This window comes from Labrus bergylta, chromosome 22, assembly GCF_963930695.1.
Source record: "Labrus bergylta chromosome 22, fLabBer1.1, whole genome shotgun sequence".
Taxonomy (NCBI): Eukaryota; Metazoa; Chordata; class Actinopteri; order Labriformes; family Labridae; genus Labrus; species Labrus bergylta.
The window spans coordinates 19800069-19824268 of record NC_089216.1 but is presented as its reverse complement, the minus strand read 5'-3'; the positions used below and the strand labels follow the sequence as shown (position 1 = coordinate 19824268).

At 37.7% G+C, this 24200-nt stretch overlaps 2 protein-coding genes across 2 annotated transcripts; both read left to right on the top strand.

Annotated features, from left to right (window-relative positions):
* The first annotated feature begins 5822 nt into the window (after positions 1-5822).
* Positions 5823-7770, top strand: LOC109979274 (uncharacterized). Its single transcript, XM_020628257.3, has 5 exons — positions 5823-5919; positions 6028-6372; positions 6463-6573; positions 6684-6718; positions 7144-7770. Exons 1-5 carry the CDS (start codon positions 5883-5885, stop codon positions 7264-7266), a joined length of 651 nt encoding a protein of 216 aa, XP_020483913.2. The 5' UTR covers positions 5823-5882; the 3' UTR covers positions 7267-7770.
* A 2899-nt stretch (positions 7771-10669) lies between these two features.
* On the top strand, positions 10670-12995 carry LOC109976351 (uncharacterized). The gene is made up of 5 exons (XM_020626488.3): positions 10670-10706; positions 10845-11168; positions 11427-11537; positions 11669-11703; positions 11827-12995. Exons 1-5 carry the CDS (start codon positions 10670-10672, stop codon positions 11947-11949), a joined length of 630 nt encoding a protein of 209 aa, XP_020482144.1. The 3' UTR covers positions 11950-12995.
* The last annotated feature ends 11205 nt before the right edge of the window (positions 12996-24200 follow it).

Below are 24200 nucleotides of genomic sequence, written 5' to 3'. Positions count from 1 at the left end.
CCCTTGATTGGTTGCATCAGGTGTGCTTGAAACAACACTCAATTTGCAAATGTGTGCTTTTATGAGGGATTCTATTCAGGGGGTTGGATAATTTTGACACTGCAGTATTCTTTAAAAAGTGCCACTTTGTGTTGAATATGGAGAAACCAATAATAATAATAATTGTCTAAAGCTCTTAAAATTGTTGTTGTTTGGTTTGTTCATTGCAAAGAGCCGAAAGTTTGTAAATTAGGGTTGATAATACCTAATTTAAAATAAACCTAATTTGCAATGGGGGTTGAATAATTTTGATTGCAACTGTAAATGGAAGTCAGTCTTTCGTGACACTCTCTGCACAACAACAGTTTATTACATGACATACATCTCCCTCTTCATGTCATGTGTGAGTAACAGACATCACTGGCCAGGTGACACCTGAAGTTCTACTCCGCCATTGTTGCGGGTTAGTATCTTGGACTGCAAGGTGAAAACCCTGTTACTACCAATAACCCATTTTATACAGACCCACATACACAACTGTATGCCTCACACAAATCTCAGTGTCTTTAAATGTGTTAGCGGCCTACTTTCTGGTACTAAACTTAATATATCAAGTGCATTTACATCCTATGCTACATGAATTTACATTTGAACACTAACCTTAAGTGTTTCCATGTATTTACTTTTTTTTTCTGTCACTACCATGAACTTAACATGTGACTCTAAACTTGTCTTTCACTTCCTCTCGTAAAAATTACTGATTTCTATGTGTAACTGATGGTTGACCTAATGTGTTGTATGTCAGTGTTTTAGGTGGGTTTCTTTGTTGCAAAGGATATTTTCTTGTAGAAGCTGGCTGCGTCTCAGGTTCTCTCTCGTCTGCTTCATCAGATTTGACCAGTCTATGGATTTGACCCACAAATGTACCAACTAAAATATCATGGTGCCTTTGTACAGGAATATCTAACAGATTGATTGAACAAGATAATAAAATAAAATATCAAAAACCATATATATGAGACTAGGGGGGTGCCTAGTGTCCATGAACATGCCTGATATTAAAACGGGCCCCACATAGTCAAAGGAACCGACATCCAATGTGTCTCTACTATGACCAGTTATAACAATGAAGTGACATATCGTGATGGATTCAGTAATCATACATTCACTATATCATCCAACAACTCTACTATCTTTCTCAAAGTCCGTTCAGTGGAATTAAACGACTCTGGAATTTATTACTGTGGATTTAACAAAGATGGACGTCCATTTCTTTCTACGATACATCTAAAGATCAAAGGTACGAATATTTTAGTTTTTTTCTTCTCTCTGTTCCCATTATCACATTGTTATCTTTGTCCGCTTATGTTGAAAAAAGAAAAGAAAATAATCTTAAAACATCTTCTATCACCAAATTGTCTTTTATATTTTGATGTAAATCAGTTAAGATGAAATCCTTCTCTTATAGGCAGCAATGACGCTCATAACAGCATGAACAACAACTCTACAAGTAATATTCTCCAAAAGTTTTCTTTATTCAACAGACTTCTGACATTTTAAATCCTTCATGTTAAAAAGTTAGCTGAATTTGGAGTCTCCAAAAGGAAAACAGAGTCTGAAGCAATGATCTGTCTGTGTAGAAGAGTCTAATGGAACAGTAACTAAAGACCTAAGCTTCTTTAAATATGTTTAATAGGAAGCAACGAGGACAATGAAGACATGGAGACGTTTAGTTTGATCCTGTCAGGTTTTAAAGTCTTCAAAAGGAAAATGTATTTGTTCCTGAAATATTTGTGTATTTATAGACTTACATACTTCTTGTCCATATGCATTAGAGGAACAGTATGTAAATTCTGCCACCAGGGGTCTCTCATGTAAAAACAATAATAAAAGATGATGTTGAGGCTGGCGGGGAATCATGGGAGTGATTCTCTCTGTTACTTTCCCCGAAGACTCAGAGTTGACCGTAGTAAAGACAAGCGGACGAAACCAGCCTGAGAAAGAGAATATGTTTATCGATGAGTTAATGTATCCAAGTATAATATAAATTACGTTTTTATCACAGCAGCACATACAGAAACAATACAACAACTTTTAGTAGCAGCTCCTGCTTCCTTTTGCAGCAGTCTTTGACATAACATCCGGTGTTTCCAAGGCAACAATAAACTTGTCGTCCCGACAAAACACGACCTGTTACAACTATTAAACTAAGTATTTCTCTGGCTTTGATAACTGTTGGAAGTATTTTAAGAGAGTTGAACTTTTTTTAAATCAAAGGTCTTATATATTACCAACAACCATCTGCTTAAAGATCCAGAATATGTTAGTCTCTTCTGGGAATAAAAGTCATTTCAAGTGAACACATTATGACTGTAAATATTCTCTTTACAGAATGTGACCTCTGATGAACTGAACTACGCAGCAGTGACATTTCGATCTAAAGCCAAAAGAAGAGAGCCGGAGCCAAATGTCTTGTATGCTGCCACCAGATAGAGTGAAGAGGCGGCTGGACATGATCTTGTGTCATACAGTATTACAATGCTTTGAGCTTTTGCATGGCTTGTCTGGCTCAAAGTCTTCTTAGCCAAAAAAAAAGATGTTTAGGATTCATGCTGTAGGGGCCTTTAAAGATGTATTTGACAGTCAGTTTCTCTTATAACCTTATATAGAGTTTGATACCTGTGTGTTGCAGTTAATGTGTGAGGGATGCACACTTCACTTGTTTGACAGGAAATAACAGTAGAGTTTGGTGTCAGCCAAACTATGAGTTAAACCACAGGCTTTTAAAAATAAATCTGAATGAAGGTATTACAGCTTCCCAAGAAACAATTCTGAGCCTCTCTAGATTCATACAATGTGGAAAACATACAGTATATCAATGTCTAAACAGAATCTTTAACTGTGATAGTATATTAACATGTGAAATGAAATGCTGTGTGTATGAGGCAATAGGAGATAGGACCCAAAAGCAGTCTCCAAGGTAGGACAGGTCAAACAAAGAGGACTAGTCTTAATCAATGTAAATCAACTAACAGCCCACAGTCAGGAATTATATTAGAAGTCAGACCAACCAAGGAAATAAAGAGGCAAGATCCTCAAAGAAAGGCAAGTTCAAAATATAGACTGTATATAACGTAGATGTGGTCTCAGTGACATCACCCATTGGTTTCTGAAGAGGTGTTTGAAGCCCAAAGATGGTGGCCACCATATTGGAAAAGCTGTCTCAACCATACTCTCGATCAATCTTTAAAACAAGCAAAAAGCTGGAGTTGAGTCGAGCATTTAGCTTCCTGACGAAAAGATAAAACGCATCCTCCTGTCAATCAACTAAGCGCCATTAATTGTGTGAATGTATGAATAACTCTCAGCCTTAGTTTAATCAAAACAGTTGATGAGTTGTAAAAAATGTCGCCCCTGTACAGCGTGGGCCAAGAAACAAGTGTGCTATCAATATTACTTCTTTTTTTTACCAGGCTGTAAAATGTGATATTCTGCTGTTTTCATGCTATTTTTAAATATGCAGCATTAGTGTTCAGAAAAGGGAACATTGTCTTCAGCACTTCTGGCTGCAGAAGTGCATTAGTGAGAAACACTTGTTTGACAGGAAGAGAGCACAGTGTCGTCTGGGGTGGCAAAAGCCATGAGGCCTCTAAACCCCAATTACTGTGAAAATAAAGTGTGAAGTAAAGCAGCATGTACTGTATTTCACTGTCTTTTGTTTAGGGGGGTGCAATCAGCTTTTCTACACTCATAGTAAAGCCATCAAAAGACATTAGGTATAAAAAAAAAAGTATATGGACTACATATCTTAATTGTTGTCACAGTTCATGTTGAGGATGATTAAAGTAAATCAGCAGAGAATGTAATACTTTTAGTTCAGGATTTGAACTCTATCTGCTTTTTTCTGTCCCGAGTAGGAGTGACAGCCAACCTTTCTTGACTTGGGAACTTGGGAAGCGTGAATGGAATTGGAGTTGAAAGGTGACATTTAGAGTTCATATAGCTGCATTTGCATGAAGTATTCGTATTGTAGGGATTAATAAAAGCAATGAAGTTCCAAAGGGATCTATGATTGCAGTCTGTCTCCTTTGCTCTCCATGCACATGGTTCTCCTGTATACAGACAAAGCCTTCTGATTCTGAAAAAGTTGACAATGCTACCAGGCCTGCCAACGTAAACATAGTGATTCTGGGCATTAGTCACAAAAGGATTGTGCAGCTTAACCCTGTGCAAATGACACAAAGGGACATGGTATGATTTAGAAAATAGACAAAGGGTTAAATGTTCTACAAACTGCATCTTTGAGCTCCAGTGCTGTTTTCATGTATTTTAATGAGCCATTATTCATTGGTGACCATTTCTCCACAAAATGAATCTAATTCCAAAAAAGCATCAGATTCACAAACATTAACAGCCAAGTCAATCAATCAATTCTGTCATCTCGAGACACAGGTAAAAGACCTTAGTCTTTGTTATTAAATATTACAAAAGAGCAGGTAAAAAGACCATCCTCATCATGTTACAAAAGGCAGGTAAAAGACCTTACTTATTGCTAGATTACAAAGACCTATCTTAATCCATCGTGAGCACTTTAGCAACATTTTAGCAAAAGTTACAGTGGCAAGAAAAAACTGCCTAAGAGGCAGATATCTTGAGCAAATCCAGGCTCATAACAAAACAGCCATCTACAGAAACTGCTCCGGGCTTGAAAATGGGATAGGGGGAGATGGGATAAGATGCATGAAGAGGGATAGGGAACAAGGAGGGGAGTCGGTTGTTTAGGCAGGCTATCTACCAACGATCCAGAGGAACCTAAGAGATGTCAGGAGCTCCCCAGTGCAGTTAGAGATAAATATTACTGTCATCTGAGAGGTGTGGCATTAACTGCACCGTAGTATTTAAAAAGGCTCTCAACTTTGATGGTGATCATGAAAACAATTCCACCTCTGAATGAGGTTTTAAAAATTAAACGTCAGTAATTGTATAATACTTTGACGCAACATAATAACACGTAAAAAGCCTCATGTTCCCCAAAGAAAACAAAGAGTTAATGAATTGAAAAGATCTTTTTAAACTGGGTTAGAAGACATGAGAGCGATGAGAATCTAATCACACTTTGCGCACACTTGCACAGACTCAAATCACTTCTCTCTTGCCTGTTGCAAGGTGACGCATGCACGGCCTCATATCAAAGCAGTCACTCTGCTGAAGGCTGAATGTTCAGAAGAGGTGACAGACAGCAGCAAAACCACAGCAGGTGAAGTTCACATTCATTTCCACTGTCATGTAAAACTCAATGTACTAAGCATTGCACACATAAATCTGGCAGGTGCAATTTCAACTGCTATGATTGATACATCACTGTACAGCTATTTGGATTATTTATTCTGATTGGTCAATTAAAGCCCTCCACTGAGATTTATAGAAGACTGCTGCATACTGATCTGATGCTACAGACACAGTTTTGGTTGCAGATTACTTCTGTAACGTAGATGAAGACAAAGCAAACCAGTCGTCAGGCGTTATTCAGAAGATTCCAGGATTGTATTTCAGTTCAGTATGTTCTGCCTCTTCAAGTCCTGCAAAAAAAAACAAAAAAAACAGCATTTTTGCAGATACTGGGGTTTAGTAAGCTTGAGGTAGTTGGATCATCTTGTGTTCCTTTCTGTCTCTTACTGTCTGTGTGGAGAGCGGTGAAGCTGGGGAGATTAACTGGAGGACTGACACATGAAGCAAAAAATAAATTAAAAAAACTGAATGAAATATGTGATCTATCTTTGTCAAAGTCAGTCTGAGAAACTGGATTGACAAAAGGACGCTCCGCCTCTTCACACTGAGCCCACCTTCACTGGGGCACCGTTGAGTAACAAACATTTCAGTCGTGCATTCATACTGTACGTACAATGATGAGCCTTACCTTGATTGCAGCTTTACTCTTCAGTAAGTACTGAGTAGTAGTCTGTTTGTTCTTTTTGTTTCTTTTAGTACAAACATTTTAAGCTTTCTTACAGTTAACTACAAATCGTTTTTCATGTTGTCCCCCTTCAGGTCTGCTGTCTGTCTCAGTGTCTGAGTTTCACACCGTGGATGCTCAACCTGGTGAAGAAGTCACACTGCTGTGCTCCAATTTCACCCTTTTCCCCTTGCACATAACCTGGTTCAGACTGAACAGCACATCCAACACCAGCAGAATCTCCTCTCTGTCCAGCGCCGATAAGAAAGCTTTTTTCTTTGGTGAATTTCAAAACAGCAGCTTTGACGTGACATCCAACAGCACTCATCTGTTTCTCAAGATGAAACAGGTGGATTTTAGTCACTCTGGACTTTATTTCTGTGGATTTGCCTCAGAAGAAAATTCAGTTATTGTAAGTGCAACGTACTTCAAAGTTCAAGGTAAGATGGTATTTCTTTGTTGCCTTTTTTTAATCGATGGAAACAGATTTTTATACAAAATAATGACATGTCTTATAATTTCTCTCGCAGAAGCATTCATTGGTAGAGACAACTATCTGAATATGATCCTGGGTGCTCTGGTTGTTTTCCTCTCTGCTGTCATCTTTACTCTGGTTGTACTCATCAGAAAACCTCAAACAGGTTGTGCTATCATTTGGACTGCAAATGCAAAACTTTCTGTGTGCCACAAAGTGTTAACAGTAATATGAAGCAGCAGTTTATTGACAGGATGTTCTGCTTCTGTCATTTAGCGCGTAAAGAGGACCCGGATCCACAGCAAAGTGAGGTATTAAATTTTTTGGCTTAGATTAAAGGTGCACTATTTAGATTTTGTAGTGAAATTTGAACGTTTGAAAAGTTAAACAATTTTTATATTTTCTGAACTAAAGACACAAACTTTATACCCAGGAAAAAAAGGGTGTCTGGAATCCTGTTTGGAGCTAAAAAGCTACCAGGATAGTTATGTTTTCAATGTTGCGGGCCCACCACCATAACTTCCTGCTTAGCATTTTATCTTCAAACAGTGTTACAGGGACCAAATGTTCCTCTGATGAGTTTGTGTAAAGAGTTATGAACATATACCACCTGTACACTTCTCCAACTTTCACATTTCTCTACCAAAACTCCACAGTGCGCCTGTAAGTTTGACTGAAGTCTATTTCTTTACGTTTTCTGCTTCATTTATCTTTTCATGTCGTGTTTGATTTACAGAATGTGGCTTCTGAGGACGTGAATTACGCAGCGCTGAGTTTTCATCCACAAGCAAAAAGCAGAAGAAGGCCTGCAGCTGAAAACGAGCTGGAGACACATGTTCTTTATTCAACAACCAGATAGACTTTCCAAATCTGTTTGGTTTCAAACTGTAAGGATAGAGTTTCTCTCCATATACCATTGTCAACTCTCTCTTTTCTTTTGAAGTTTGAATCTTTGGTCAAAGATTACAGCAGCCAGTAAAGACATGGATGTCCTTTGTACTATTTTCTTTATTGCATAACAGCACTGTGCTTTAGATTTGCTGAAAATGAAACTTGATTAAAACACAGCAGGAATTTGCATGGGGGACACACAGGCAGGGAAGAGTTGGTGTTCTATCTGCATACAAGACCCTATCCTCTGCATCTGGGATGCTAACCTTTTATGTGTGAAGTGGATGGACCCCAGAGAAGTGTCCATGTGCACCATTGTAAAGTTGGGAGGCATGGAGTACAAAGACCAAAAAGTGGGGAAGGGGGAGCTAAAGCATTTACCAATAGCACATTGTATGACATTATTAGAGTAAAAAAAATGTTTTAAAAAAAATCCAGGCAGCCTGTACAAGGTTTAGTTGTTAAAGTTAAGAAGGGGGGGCTTTTCAAATAAAGTATGTAAATTGTTGAAGTTTGAATCATATTAAAACATACAAATACAACTGGTATGTGGTTGTTGTGTTTTAAAGAAAACATCTCTGGCTTTTTTGTGTCTGTCAGAGGTCTCAACCACCGAAAGACTGGCCTGCAGTTGCATGCTTATGCACCAGTGTCTGACTTGCAAGCAACAGCAATTAAAATAGGAAATGAATTTCATCTTATCAAACCATCCAAACCACCAAGCTCTGAGCTGTACATGTTCACCACATAAAGACCACTGCAAAAGTCAGTTCCCATGCATCTACAGTACCACTATCACATGCACCCAGTTTCTCAGTACAGCTGTGAGTGTACTAATAAAAAGCTTCACACCACAACAACCAGCTTTTGAAAGCACCCTTAGGCTTATTTTAAAACTGAACCTTTTTTTTACTTTTGTTAAAGACTTACTGATGTCTGATCCAAAAGTTGAAAGTCTCTTTAAGCTTGGTCTGATCCTAGCTACTGATATTCCTGATCATTTATTATTGCAAATTTAAGTCAACCAGTCTTGAAAATCTGTCAAAATCAAGCACTTTATATGTATCATGGCTAAACACGGTTTGAATGTGTCTGCACATAAAAGATGTCAAAGTGTTGTGCTGGGTGTTGCTGATGTTAGCAGTGCCAGCACCTCCAGCCTTCAGTCCTTCCTGTACTGGTTATCTGCCATTTTAACTTATATAACAATTACTGACTTAATCTTAATCTGTGAATAGAAATATCCCATTTGGGACAATAAACTATCTATCTACATAAAACTTTATCTCCATTTACGTTAACAAACCCCTGCGGATACGCTCCATAACATGAGATGCTGTCCGGCCACTGTGCTTGTTTACATCCAGTTAGTAGAGCTTTGGCAGTAGCCATTAACCAGAGCTGAATTTTATGTTGACTGAGATGCTGTTATGTACGATACATTTAACAACCTCAAATCACATAGTTAGAAGGCCATTGATAATTTGGCATTTATGGTTTGGTCATTTTTATAACCTCAACAAAACGTGTGTATGATCACACAACCTGATTTCTGCTTCATTTGAAGATCCTTGCAGTATATATCGTCTTTTTGCATCTTATTTAAAACATATGAAGGACCTAAGCTAGTGAAGAAACTTTAAATGGTGTAACGTAAAGTTTAAGAATAAGACTCATTGGATTTAAAATAGCCCCAGCATGTTATTTCCTGAAAACAACTTCAGTAAATAAGCTGCAGTATATTCTAAACGTAAAAGAATAGGAATTACAATTTATTTTTTTGGATATTATGTGGGCATAAATCCACAAGGTCGTTGTTAGGTGTGCGCCATCGGAAGGGCGACCACGTGGGACGAAGCAATCTCCCCCCTTTTCCCCCTCCTCTCTCTCTTTCATTCACACACACACACACACACACACACAACTACACTTTTACACCTCATCCACAAGCCTTGCTTGATAATGTTTGTTTGCTTAGATTAGTTTATAACAGTTATTGGTTTGATTAAGTTCATTGATTTTGGATTGATGTTGCTTTGTTGAAATAAATTTTAAGAGAGCAGTTGTTTGTGATTACTGGTGTATTTGCATTGTGATATAAGCTGGCTTTGTGTACGGATTTCATGCCTTCAATGTATTAAATATAGTTATTAATTATTAATAATATTATTAATTAAGTAACTAATTTGAGACTGATTTGAGTGATATTTTGGTTATATTTCCCTGATTACAGGGTGGTGCCCCAAGAGAGATTAAACATAGTTTAATGATATTTTTTATTTAGATTATTAATAATTATATATAATATAATTATTAAAGAATATAACCAAAGTTGACTTGATACAACCCTAACATAGGCCTACATCACCACAGCAAAGTCAGTTTCCATCTGTGGAATGAAATTTCATGAATTCATTCCTCTTGATAATTTTGTGGATATATCATTTAATTCTGTCTTCCATCCAAGGGTAATTCTTCTTTTAGGTCTGTGTAGATGTAATGTGTTAGAAACCTCATAGCAGCTGAGCTATACTTGGATTGGAGCCAATTGTATGTTGTGAGCTTAAAAGGAAATTTGATTCTCTGAGGAAGGAATTTGTAGGCTCTTCCTTCCAACAATATAAGCAACACTGTTAACATGAAAACTCTGTCATCAGTTTGTGTTCTGTTGTGTTGTCAGGCCACGGCCGAATAAATGGACGAAAGATAATCTACAGTCTGTTTCACGATTTTCTCATTGAACATTTACAGAACAGAAACACCCCCACCTAACACCATCCATCTACACTAGAACTATCACATGCACTCAGTTTCTCAGTACAGCTGTGAGTTTTGCTAGAATGTACTAGCTTCAACCCACAACAATCAGCTTTATAAAGCTACTCATCATAAAAGCAGAGGAAGGCGTGCAGCTGAAAACGAGCTGGAGACACATGTTCTTTATTCTTATTGTAAAAACTGAACCTGTTTTAACCACAGTTAACTTTTGTTAAAGACCCTGGAAATTGCTCCAAACTAATGTCTGATCCAAAAGTTGAAAGTCTCTTTAAGCTAGGGCTGATCCTAGCTACTGATACTCCTGTTCATTAAACGCAAATTTAAATTTGTCTTAAAAAAAACTGTCAAAATCAAGCACAATACAAACAAACATGGCTAAACACGGTGTGATTGTGTCTGCACATAAAATATGTGAAAGTGTTGTGCTGGGTGTTAGCAGTGCTAGCACCTCCAGCCTTCAGTCCTTCCTGTACTGGTTACACCTTGCCTTCACAGACTGGTTATCTGCCATTTTAACTTGACACAATATATGCTTCCTTGCAGGAGGTCTGTTGTATAAAGAGAGACCTCAGTCACACACTAACTAGAGCACAATGAGGAACAGTATCTTGATAACAGCTTCACTTCTCGGTAAGTGGTTAACTCCTCACCTGTGACTGAAGTCATTACTTTTAAAACAATAAATAAAACAAAAAGTTTGAAATCCTACTATCTTGTCAGCTTAAGGATTAACACTTCTGTTTGTTTCAATTTGGATCTCTGTCTCAGGTTTGAAGTCTCAGACTGTGGGGGTCCAGTCTGGTGATGAAGTCACACTGCAGTGCTCCAACTTTTCCAGTACTTACACACAGATCATCTGGTTCAGACTGAACAGAAGTGAGCCTCGCTGCATCTCCCATATGTTTAGGTCTTTTGAACCTGCTACATTCTGCAGTGGATTCAAAGATGGAAAATTCAACATGACATCAAACATTTCCACTGTCTTCCTCAACATCAAACAAGTGGATTTGTCCGACTCTGGACTTTATTTTTGTGGATATTATTTGAGCAGATATCCACTGATTGTTGATGCAACATTTTTAGAGGTTCAAGGTAAGTTCCCTTCAAAGTTTGGTCTGTCTTTTTATTGATGCAGTCCCTGAAAAAAAAGGATTTTGATGGCATCAGCTTAACTTTAGATACAATTTTAAGAACTTAAAGATATGGGCCTTAAAACACTTGTGATATACTTTAAATTTTGTGTTCTTCCTGCCTTCCTGTCATGTTGTTTGGTCCATTTAAATATAAATCAGATCTCAAGCAACTCAAGGTCAAATGTACAGTGTCTAATTAAATGATCTTTTTTTGTAGAAGTGAATTATGAAATGACAAAGCTGGTGATCGTGGTCCTGGTCGGTTTGGTGGTTGTCATGGGGATGATCATCATTTGTCTGTCTGTTAAAATCAAATGGCTTCACAAAGGTAATCGTATTTAGTTGATTTAACCTATATGACAGACAAAACCATATAATCCTATTCTACAAACTGCATCAAAAACAGTGTTGTGCCATGTTGTACATCGAAGTTTACCACACATTGTTTCCCTCATGTAGCTCATATTGAAGAACAGGACCCACAACAGGACGAGGTAATGTTTAATGTGTCACTAGCTTTACCGAAACTTGTGCTTCATTTACCTAAAGTTGTTTGAAAGTTAATGATTTAGTATTCTTATGTGAGAAGAGTGACTGAAAAAAACTTCTATTCACAGAATCTCGGGGCAGACAGCCTGATCTATTCCGCTGTGACTTTCCGTCCAAAAACCGAGCAAAACCTCAGGCCTGACCCCAACAGAGAAGACAACAAGAGTTGTATTTATTCAGGCACCAGATAGACTCAGGAAGCACCTGCAACCGCAGCTAAAATAGAACAAATAGGAACTGATGCTTTATAATTAATGTGATGGTGTGTTTCAAAGTGGTTGCTAGAAGTACAAAACAAATTCAAATAATGTCGAGAGCGAGCCTGAGCAAACCACTAGGCCAAACACGTTGTTCATTCCTCATAATTATCAAATAGAAAGCTCTTTGTGATGATGAATGATTCCTACATCCTCCCCACAGCACAAACAAACTGTTGGGGATCAATTTTTGGTCTGACTTTCCTTTCTTTGTCAATGCCAAGGTCATCATTTTGATTGTTATGCTGATGATACATAGGTTTATCTGTCCAATGAACTATATCTTCTTTTGTTTAGTTCATAATATTTATTTGTTTCATTGAGTTTCATAGATTTTGAATGATGTGGCTTTGATTAAATATATTCTGTTACAATTTAAGAAAGCAGTTGTTTGTGATTGTAATACCGCTGATTGGGAGAGCTTGTGTACGAGCCTAAGCCTTCTGTTTATTTAAATACAGGACTTATTAAATATGAATAATTTTACTATTTAATTGATTTGAGACTGATTTTGGTGATATTTGGTTATTGTTCTCTGATATCAGAGTGGTGCCCCGTTTTATTAACTCAGTTTAATAATGTTGTTAATTTATATTCATAATTAATTAAGGATAATTATTAATATAAATTTATATAACCAAAGTTGACTAGAAAAGAACTGACATAATTGTTGCCTGCGTATTAGCTCTGCAAAACCCCAACAGTGGCAATTCTAAAATATGGTGGGGCCCTAGGCAAAAATCAATTGGGGGGCTCTCCAACCATTTTGTCTGCCAGTGTCCCGACGCTTACGTCTTTTTTCCCGTTTATTTTTTCTCTCCTACAGACGGATCATTCCTCTTCAAATTTCTGTGTTTACTTTCATTGACAAACTTTGGTTTTCACTGTCAGTAATGAAAATTTTGAGCCACTGCTTGGGTTTAAGTTTGTGAGCCACTCCGGGGGCACCTACTGGTCTGGGGCCCCCAGATTTTTGTGAATATTATAGGGGCAGAGATCCAGTGAATGTTGATGCAACATTTTTAGAGGTTCAAGGTAAGATCCCTTCAAAGTTTGGTCCGTCTTTTTATTGATGATGGAATCAACTGAACCTGATAAAAGGTAAAGAACTTTGAGATATAGGCTTAAAATGTACAGAGTCTAATTAAATGATCTTTTTTTGTAGAAGTGAATTATGAAATGACAAAGCTGGTGAACGTGGTCCTGGTTGGTCTGGTGAAACTTCAGACATGATGTAGGCTGTATATTGTTTTAAATTTATTTTCACAATACTACTTTGACCTGTTTTGACTGATCTTTACAGCCACAGTTCATAATTCGTTAGTCACAATAGATAAACATGATTTTTATTCCCCTGTATGATGGTTGACTTTTTAGTTGGATAAAAAATGCATTTCATCAATAAGGTTCTAAGAAAACACTTACATGCAACTCAAGGCTTTTATCACCAGAGGGCGCTGTTTCCCAGCTTCTAAGGTGTAAAACTGTTAGTGAGGAGGACTTTCTCAGTTTGAAGAGAAAATGGAGAAATGTTCTTCAAACAAATATATTATTTAAATTAAATGATCAATCTACGCACACTTTTAATGTAAATACTGAACACTCTACCTCATGTAAATTAACCCATCTGTCACATTTTATTATCATGTTACTTCAGCATCTTTTGCACTACTCACCACTGCACTGTTTCTTATTTAGTCTTGTACATATTAGTGCTTATTCATGTTTATTGTTGTACATAAGAGAGCACAGTTCACTGAAGTTAAATTCCTTGTGTGTGTGTGAGTGTGTTCAATGTGTTTATGTTTTTAGTTTGGAAATAATATTACGAGGAAAGAGCCTTACTAATGTGCTATAATGGCCAGATAACACTTCAGTGTCGCCAGCAGGAGGCAGTGTTGTGCTGGGCTTCTCCCATGTATGGACTCTCTTTGTTCCTGGACTCTCGTTGTTCTGCTTCCTCAATGTAGGGAGGAAGCTGAACTGAAAAGATGCACAGTTGTCTGTATCGTACTTTTCTTCTGTTTATACAGGTTTGTATGATTCAAACACATGTATAAATGTATATAAATAATGGTTAACACAAAGGAAACACGCTACGTTGGTAAATGTAGTTGAACTTAATGTGTTTGTGAACAAGTAGAGACAGTAGCGGAGCGAGTGTGGGGGCAGTGATGGGGGCCCACTGTTGTCTCAAGGGGCCCACTTTGAGCCAAATTTAACATGCATTTTGTTATTTAGTGGAATTTTCGAGTAAAGTTAGTTTGACTAGCTCTGAGTCTCTCTTTTCTTTTGCCGCAATCAAGACACACAATGTATTTTGTAGAGCAGAGAGGGGCCACCCTCCACTGCCAAGGGGGTTCTCAACTTCGGCAGCAAACAGCACCAGCAGGGTGCTGTGGCCTGTTTGTAATGTCATTGATTCCACCTCTTAGCACCCCCTTTGCTGGGCCCCTGCTGCTGTCTGGAGTTTTAAAAACCTAGTTGTCTGCCTGCTTTATTTCTGTTTACCTCGCAGTTTTTCGTAACATTAAAAGTGTAAAAAACTAAATAAAAAATGTTTTCTCATTGACAACTCAACAACTCAACCTGGCAAGTCTCCTCCCGTTGCTAGCTCCACTAACGTAAACGAAACTAGCCAAGCAAATAAACATGTTAGCGAGGAGCACCCAGCTAGCTCCGTGCAGGAAAGCAACGGTGTTGATGAAAACTTAATTGGTAAATTGTTTCATCATTATTTGAGATTACGCTTAGATGCTGGTCTTTTGTTTGTGGGTGCATGTGTTGTAGACCGCCGTGTCTGCTTGGTTATCGTACTGAACGGCAGGCCATTGCTGTCACACTGTTTACAAAGTTTGTTGTAGTGCGTGGGTTGACAATGTGTGGTTTTATTGTATTGTCTGTTTGGCTGTGTGGCTGGATGAGCATCCAACTTCACTGAATGTCAAACTGTAGTTGCCTTCTATCTTTGGTTTCCCGTCCGGCTAATTAAGTCTGCTTTACTTGTTTAATCGGTGGAATATGCACACAGACATATCAGCACTTGTTCTGCTTAAACATCAGCAGGTCACTCACTGATAAGTCCCTGTCACTGTAATAGCACCCTTTGTAATCTGCAGTGGCATTTCTCTTCGTCCCGCCCCGTCTTGTATCTCCATACAGCCGATACTATACTGTAAATGCTATACTATATTACTATATAGGCTACAGCATATGCTATATAGCCTATAGAAAGTTTAAGGGCCCACTATTGGTCCCCGCCCCCTCTGCAATGACCAATAGGCTCCGCGCCTGAGTAGAGACGATGCTAACGTTACCGTGTGCGGTCCAAGATGGCGCCGGCGATCATCACGTCTTTTTTGTTGATTTAAATTACCTCCTGCACATCTCATTTGGAAACAGATATTATATTAAGAATGTGAAGAAGTGTTCTGAAGGTTATGGATGGTGTTGTTATTGTCATATGTGTATGTTTTCAATGTTATAAGGAGTTGCAGTTGTCAGTCTTCAGTACTAGGAGCAATGTGCTAGTCTCTCTTTATTTACGCCTGTGAGTAATGTTACATTAAGGGAACTTTTAATAGCCCGGGAAATTATCCAGGTGAGGTCAACATTCTCCTTTATTGGTCGACAGTTTGTATTGTGTTTATTTGTGATGTTGTGAATTCTGTATTAATGATGCAATATTAGAATACAAAGCACAAAGTGTCAGAAAATGAAGCATTTATTTTGAATCCTGATGAATAAAACTCTACGGAGAGAAGCTGAACTGAAAAGAAGCACAGTGGCCTGTCTCATTCTTTTCTTCTGTTTATACAGCAATCTTATCTGCATATGGGATCTCAGTTTGAGACCTGTAACATAAGCATACCTGGCCAATAAAGCTAATTCTGATTCTGAAAACTGCTTTGCATTGCTAAGTGTTGGTCTTAACCTAATCTCAGGTTGTCAGCCACAAATAGATGTGTTTTGATTAACGTTGATACTAATGACAATGATTATGACTTTTTAATCTGACTGAGTTACAGCATTTTATCCTAAATTAAGAAATGTGTCTTAAACTTTAGGGGCCTATTTTTTTGTAAATTCAGTCAGCTCCGCCAAAACAAACAAAATGACCCCTCACTCAATCACTTCCGGGTCACTTTCTGCATTTGGTACGTTCCCTTTAGGTCAAGAATCTGTACTTTGCAAAAGTGTTCTGCCACTTGTAAATTTGTAAAAGTGTTTTGGTTTTGTAATTTTGTTTTATAAAATGCAAAAAACGTTTTTCAAAATGTAAATTTGTCTCAGATTTTGTAAAAGTGTTTCTCACTTTGTAATTTTGCTTTGCACTTACCAGCCACCATATTAATAATAATATAATGCAGCCTCGTATTTCAGCAAAGATACTGTGGTAACCTTTACTCCTAAGAAGGACCAGTCGACAACTTTATGTCTAGATATTCACTCTTTATATTGAATGGAAAGAGTTTGTTACAGAATATGAACGAGACGGCAACGTGCTGCAATCAAGGGTAAAAACGAGTGACATTCAAGTACACACCAGAAAATAGGAAAACCCATACTCAAACAAAAACTAATAACCGAGTTATTTATCATTCTCACGTTACAACAAATACCATAATAATAACGGCTATCAAAAAAACAAAAACGATGTAAAGACAAGAAACTTTCACTGGATTCTAGCTCCTCATGTCCCTGGCTGTGGTCCTGAGAATCTTCAGCAGAGTTTACTATATAGTTTTTGAGATAAGTAAAAGTAAGTTCCCCTCAAACTGCATTGAGTCGTTTTAAATGTGTAGTAAGGATTATTTTATTTTGAATAATCTGTGACAGGTGACAAGAAACTTTCAATGAATTCTTGTTCATCATGGCCCTGGCTGTGGTCCTGAGAATCTTCAGCAGAGTATACTGTATAGTTTTTTAAATAATTAAACGTAAGTTCTGCTCAAACTGCATTAGGACGCTTTGATATTTTAGTCATATTTGATCATTTATTTTGAAAAATATGTGACAGGTGACAAGAAACTTTCAATGGATTCTTTTTCAGCAGATTTTACAGTATAGTCTTTGAGATAATTCAAGGTAAAGTCTGCTTAAATTGCATTAAGACGCTTTGATATTTTAGTCATATATGGTCTTTTATTTTGAAATATCTGTGACAGGTGACAAGAAACTTTCTAGCTCCTCATGTCCCTGGCTGTGGTCCTGAGAATCTTCAGCAGACTTTACTGTATAGTTTGTCAGATAATTCTAGGTAAAGTCTGTTCAAATTGCATTGAGTGGCTTTAAATGTGTAGTAATGATTATTTGGGAACACTTTATATTAAGGTGCTTGTAATAAGCTGTAACTAATAGGTAATAAGTCACTTATAAGATGTTATAAGACCTTATAAGATTCTTATTAACACAAATAAGACTATATAAGTGTTAATAAAGGCATAATTAAAACCTTTATTATGTCTTATAAGACACTTATGGGCTCTTATTAGAAACGTATTAACAGTTTATAAACCACCATAAACATTAATAAGATGTTTATTAACATTTATAAGACTTTATAAGGAAATATAAATCCTTGTACAGATTAATAAATACTTTATTATGCACTTATTAAGAGCTAATAAAGCTCCTCTGCAGGTTGTATTGAATTGAATTGAATTGTATTGAACTTCCACTCAAACAGTTTTTGAAAAAAAAAATGCTACTACAAATACAAGTATTATCTTTAACGTTAACTGTAAACAACATTATGAAAACATTTGGTGTGTCATAGCTACCAACATATCTGATCAAATTCAGGTAAAAAGCATAGTTGTTTTTAACCCATGTTACTGTAAAAAAAAGTGTTGAAGGTGGACAAACATCAGAAGACTAGGACACCTTGAGCCCAAGGTCTGAATACCAGTCAAGAGGCGCACACAGGAATACATTTTCAAACTTTGTATGTAAGGAACACAAATATTGTGTTCCTTACATACCATTCCTTACAGGCGTCGTGTTCCCAAAGAATATGAAGACTTGAAGAAGTGACAATATTTTTAAAGTCAAATTTAAAGACATGAGAGGTGAGAATCTAGTCAGTGATGAACAAACATCAAACTGTATCACAGCTCCTCCTATCAGAGGTCACACTTCAGACTCAACGCTCACATTAACATCACTTCTGTCTTTTTAAAAGACATTTTGTAAAGTGACTCTTGTACAGTCTCATATCAAAACATTTACTCTGCTAAAGGATGCATCATTTTTTAGAGGTAACAAATGACAGAAAAAAGCACAGCAGGGGACTTTCCCATCTATTTCCACTGTCATATACATTTCAACCAACTCCTTCATCCCTCACCTAACACAAACTGACCAACTGAATCTCATAAGATGTGTCTGTTTCTGTCTTCATGTGTATGAAAATGATGGCTGCACAGCTGTTGATGGGATGAAGTAGCTGATTACACTGTGAAGACTGGGGTTGATGAGGAAGATGGGCGATGCTGTGATCTGAGGCTGATGGGATGAAGTCTCTGACCAAACTGTGAAGACTTGGTGGTGATGTGGAGGTGGAAAAACACACGTCACAATGGCATGAATGATCTGGTGGAAGAGAGAAAGCCACATTTTAAAAAAGACAGCAGCAATATGACAGGCTAACCATGAGGTAGTGGAGCAGTGCTATTGGATAGATGTGAACAGCCGATGAAAATGATTGCGCATAAATGAAAGAGCTATGTGATACAGAATACATGATGTAGGAACATTACGTCAAAACTGTTCATATTACTGTAGACTCCTCCTCCTCTTATCTTACCTAAACCTAACAGAGTATGTTAGATTGTGAGAGTCGCTGCAACATGGAACTAAAACAGAGGTTTTTCCTCTATTGAAAAAAATGAACACATTTCAACTTCTCAATATTAAAGACATACTTCTGACAATGTTTTCCTGATGAGTACATTTCATTTAAAGTTAAACACCTTTCTCTATCTGTGCACAGAGTGTTATATGTTTGAACTTTGGTGAGGGAATCATTTGAAATAGCATTTTTTTTAAATGTTAAAGGGCGGAGCTCTGAACAACTCAATATCTGTGTCTTGACTTACTTTACTTGCAGCATGTTTGACATCACATACAGGAACAGGATAAGTGACATCAAACACCCCTCCTCTTTGCCCTATGGTTCTCTTTTCTGCTGCTCTCTTCAAAATTACAGACACTTCAAAGCCACAGTCATACGCACAACGATGAACCAAGCGCTGATAAAAGCTTTCCTTCTCTGCAGCCTCAGTAAGCGTTTCATCATTTGTGACTTCATTGATATGTTTAATATTGTTTGATTCATCTGCATTAAATGCATCTTATCCACTTATCTCATATTTGTTAACTCATGTGAAGAGAAGTGTTTTACCTTCAGGTTCTGACTCTTAATATCTCGGTCACTCATCTGTTTGTTCCAGGTTGGATCTCTGTCTCAGGTTCTGAGTCTCAGACTGTGGAGGTCCAGTCTGGTGAAGATGTCACACTGATGTGCTCCGGCATGGACAAACATGTTTCAGTCAGATATTGGCTTAAACTAGTCAAAGGAACCGACATCCAATGTGTCTCTACTATGACCAGTCATAACAGTGAAGTGACATATCATGATGGATTCAGTAATCATACATTCACTATGTCGTCCAACACCTCTACTATCTTTCTCAAAGTCCGTTCAGTGGAATTAAACGACTCTGGAATTTATTACTTTGGATTTAACAAAGATGGACGTCCATTTTTTACTACGATACATCTAAAGATCAAAGGTAAGATTATTTTAAAGTATTCTTCTTCTCTCTGTTCCCATTATCACATTATTATCTTTATCCGCTTATGTTAAAAAAAGAAAAGAAAAGAATCTTAAAACATCTTCTATCAGCAAATTGTCTTTTATATTTTGATGTAAATCAGTTAAGATTAAATCCTTCTCTAATAGGCAGCAGTGACGCTCATAACAGCATGAACAACAACTCTACAAGTAATATTCTCCAAAAGTTTTCTTTATTCAACAGACTTCTGACATTTTAAATCCTTCATGTTAAAAAGCTAGCTGAATTTGAAGTCTCCAAAGGAAAACAGAGTCTGAAGCAATGATCTGTCTCTGTAGAAGAGTCTAATGGAACAGCAACTAAAGACCTAAGCTTCTTTAAATATGTTTAATAGGAAGCAACGAGGACGATGAAGACATGGAGACGTTTAGTTTGATCCTGTCAGGTTTTAAAGTCTTCAAAAGGAAAATGTATTCTGACACAATGATCTTTCTTGTTGAAGAGTGTGATGGAGCAGCGACTCTGGTGAGCATGATCCTGGGTGCTTTGACTCTTTTGCTTGTCATGGTGGTCATCGGTCTGGGTGCTAAAATTAGGAAACTTCAGACAGGTATGTTATAATGTACTTATTATTGCATTTATGGTCTTTAAGTTTACCAAAGACAACGTTCAATGAACCCTAACCTCTAACCAAGATGTTTTATTTTGTCACTCAGCTGCTGAAGAAAGACAGAATCCAGGACACACTGAGGTAAATACAACTCAATTTACTTTAACACAGTTTGTGATTGAAGAATAATGACATGATATTCATTGGTGTTAATTTAATGTGTTCCTGAAATATTTGTGTATTGATAGACTTACATAATTCTTGTCCATATGCTTTAGAGGAACAGTATGTAAATTCTGCCACCAGGGGGCTCTCATGTAAAAACAATAATAAAAGATGATGTTGAGGCTGGCAGGGAATCATGGGAGTGATTCTCTCTGTTACTTGCCCCGCAGACTCAGAGTTGACCATACTAAAGACAAGCGGACGAAACCAGCCTGAGAAAGAGAATATGTTTATTGAGGAGTTAAAGTATCCAAGTATAATATACATTGCATTTTTATCACAGCAGCACATGCAGCAACAGTACAGCAGCTTTTAGTAGCAGCTCCCGATTTCCTTTTGCAGCGGGCTTTGGTGTACCATCCAATGTTTCCAAGGCAACAATAAACTTGTCGTCCCAACAAGACACGTCCTGTTACAACTATTAAACTAAGGATTTCTCTGGCTTTGATAACTGTTGGTCATATTTTAAGAACGTTGTCTCTTCTGGGAATAAAAGTCATTTCAAGTGAACACATTATGACTGTAACTATTCTCTTTACAGAATGTGACCTCTGATGAACTGAACTACGCAGCAGTGACATTTCGATCTAAAGCCAAAAGAAGAGAGCCGGAGCCAAATGTCTTGTATGCTGCTACCAGATAGAGTGAGGAGGCGGCTGGACATGATCTTGTATCATACATTATTACAATGCTTTGAGCTTTTGCATGGCTTGATGGTGAGAGTTAGTTGAATTATCATCTGAATATTGCTTTTACTTACTATTTACTTTTGCTGAATCAACACTGTCTGTGGCTCCCTGCATCTCTTTTGTGATGTGTTTTTGAAATTCCTACATGTCATCATGTGATGCTTTAGGTAGATGTTTTTTTTAAATGACTCGTTTTTATGTGCTGTACTGAAGTTGGTTTTGACATCGTTCATCACTTATATTGTGTTTGTATGCTCTCAGTGCAAGGCAAATTCCCCTAGGGGCAATAAAGGTTTCATTCATCCATTAAAAGATCGAGTTATGTGATGAGTTGCCATCTTTATATGTCCCCTTGTATCCCAAAATCTTCATCAGCAATGGTCTGTCCCTGTGACTTTTTAATGATTGTGATGAGTTCAGAAATAGGAACATTGTCTGCAGCACTTCTGTCTGCAGAAGTAGATGAGAGAATGAGGATCACATCACTTGTTAGACAGGAAAAGAGCACAGTGTGGTCTGAGGTGGCAAAAACCACGAGGCCTGTGGACGCCAACCTCTTTGAGAATAAAGTGTGAAATGAAGCAGCAAATGGCTGACTGTCTTGTGTTGGTTGTACAAAACAATAAGCATCTCTACATTTGTAGTAAAGTCATTAAAACACAGAAGGTACAAAATCCCCTGCATCATGACCACACCCAACAGGTGTCGTGTTCCCAAAGAATACGAAGACTTGAAGAAGTGAAGATATTTTTAAAGTCACGTTCAAAGACACAAGAGGTGAGAATCTAGTCAGTGATGAGCAAACATCAAACTGTATCACAGCTCCTCCTATCAGAGGTCACACTTCAGACTCAACGCTCACACTAACATCACTTCTGTCTTTTTAAAAGACATTTTGTAAAGTGACTCTTGTACAGTCTCATATCAAAACATTTACTCTGCTAAAGGATGCATCATTTTTTAGAGGTAACAAATGACAGAAAAAAACACAGCAGGGGACTTTCCCATCTATTTCCACTGTCATATACATTTCAACCAACTCCTTCATCCCTCACCTAACACAAACTGACCAACTGAATCTCATAAGATGTGTCTATTTCTGTCTTCATGTGTATGAAAATGATGGCTGCACAGCTGTTGATAGGATGAAGTAGCTGATTACACTGTGAAGACTGGGGTTGATGGGGAAGATGGGTGATGCTGTGATCTGAGGCTGATGGGATGAAGTGTCTGACCAAACTGTGAAGACTTGGTGGTGATGTGGAGGTGGAAAAACACACGTCACAATGACATGAATGATCTGGTGGAAGAGAGAAAGCCACATTTTTAAAAAGACAGCAGCAATATGATAGACTAACCACTAGGGAGTGGAGCATAGCCACAGAGATTCATATTGCATTGAGGCGTCTTGTAAAGGAGAGTTGAACAGCCCTACTCATAACAAATAAGAACCTGGTGTTGACCACAATAAAATCATTCTAGGTGCAGTAACTGGTTTCAGATAACACAAATAAGACCATTTCACACATGCACTGTACTCTGAAAATGTCCTGACATTGTCGCAGGAGGCGAGCATGTGTGAAGTTTTTCCCTCTGACTTCAACATGACTTTGTCCTGCCAGTCCCTGAGTTGTAAATTCCACATTAGTTCAGGTTGAGCTGATGTGTGAATGCAGCAGGTAATAGTCTGGATTCTTCCCTGAAAGTGAGCGGGCACGTTGATGACATTGTCAGTGTGAGCAGAGTTTCTCCTGCTGTAGACTTCACTGCTCGCCTCAGTTGTCAGTCTGTTGTTTTCTTTTATTGTGTTTGTATTGTATAAACATCTTTATACATGTTGCAGGAACATATCACCAAAACTGTTCATATTACTGAAGACTCCTCCTCCTCTTATCTTACCTAAACCATACAGAGTATGTAAGATAGTGAGAGACGCTCCAACATAGATCATTCCCCACTCTGTCCAACACTCTCAGATATTAGTGCAGGAATCTAAGACCTGGTCCACACGTAGGCAGGTATTGTTTTAAATGGAGGGTTTCCTCACATCCACATTACGCTAAGTTCTCAATAACATCTTCATACACATGAAAATGCAAAAACTCACTGTTCTGGCTGTCATGAGCATGCAATCTTCTCGCCGGTCCTCTGCAATGACCACCAATAACCTTAAGTCCAACCGGCTCTCTTCCAAATCCATCGACTTTGGCGGCTGTATGAGTGTTGTATGAATCAGCAGTGACCTCCGTTGTCCATTCAGATGTCTCTGCTCGTTAACATAAATAATATCATCAGTAAACTGAAAAAAATATTATAAAGTGTTCAGAAAGTTGATGTGTGCTGATAACAACATTTCAACTTCTCAATATTAAAGACATACTTATGACAATGTTTTCCTGATAAGTACATTTAATTTAAAGTTAAACACCTTTCTCTATCTGTGCACAGAGTGTTGTATGTTTGTACTTCGGTGTGAAGACGTATTTGAAATAGCGTTTTTGAAACATGTTAAAGGGCGGAGCTCTGAACAACTCAATGTCTGTGTCTTGACTTACTTTACTTGCAGCATGTTTGACATCACATACAGGAACAGGATAAGTGACATCAAACACCCCTCCTCTTTGCCCTATGGTTCTCTTTTCTGCTGCTCTCTTCAAAATTACGGACACTTCAAAGCCACAGTCATACGCACAGCGATGAACCAAGCGCTAATAAAAGCTTTCCTTCTCTGCAGCCTCAGTAAGTGTTTCATCATTTGTGACTTCATTGATATGTTTAATATTGTTTGATTCATCTGCATTAAATGCATCTTATCCACTTATCTCATATTTGTTAACTCTTGTGAAGAGAAGTGTTTTACCT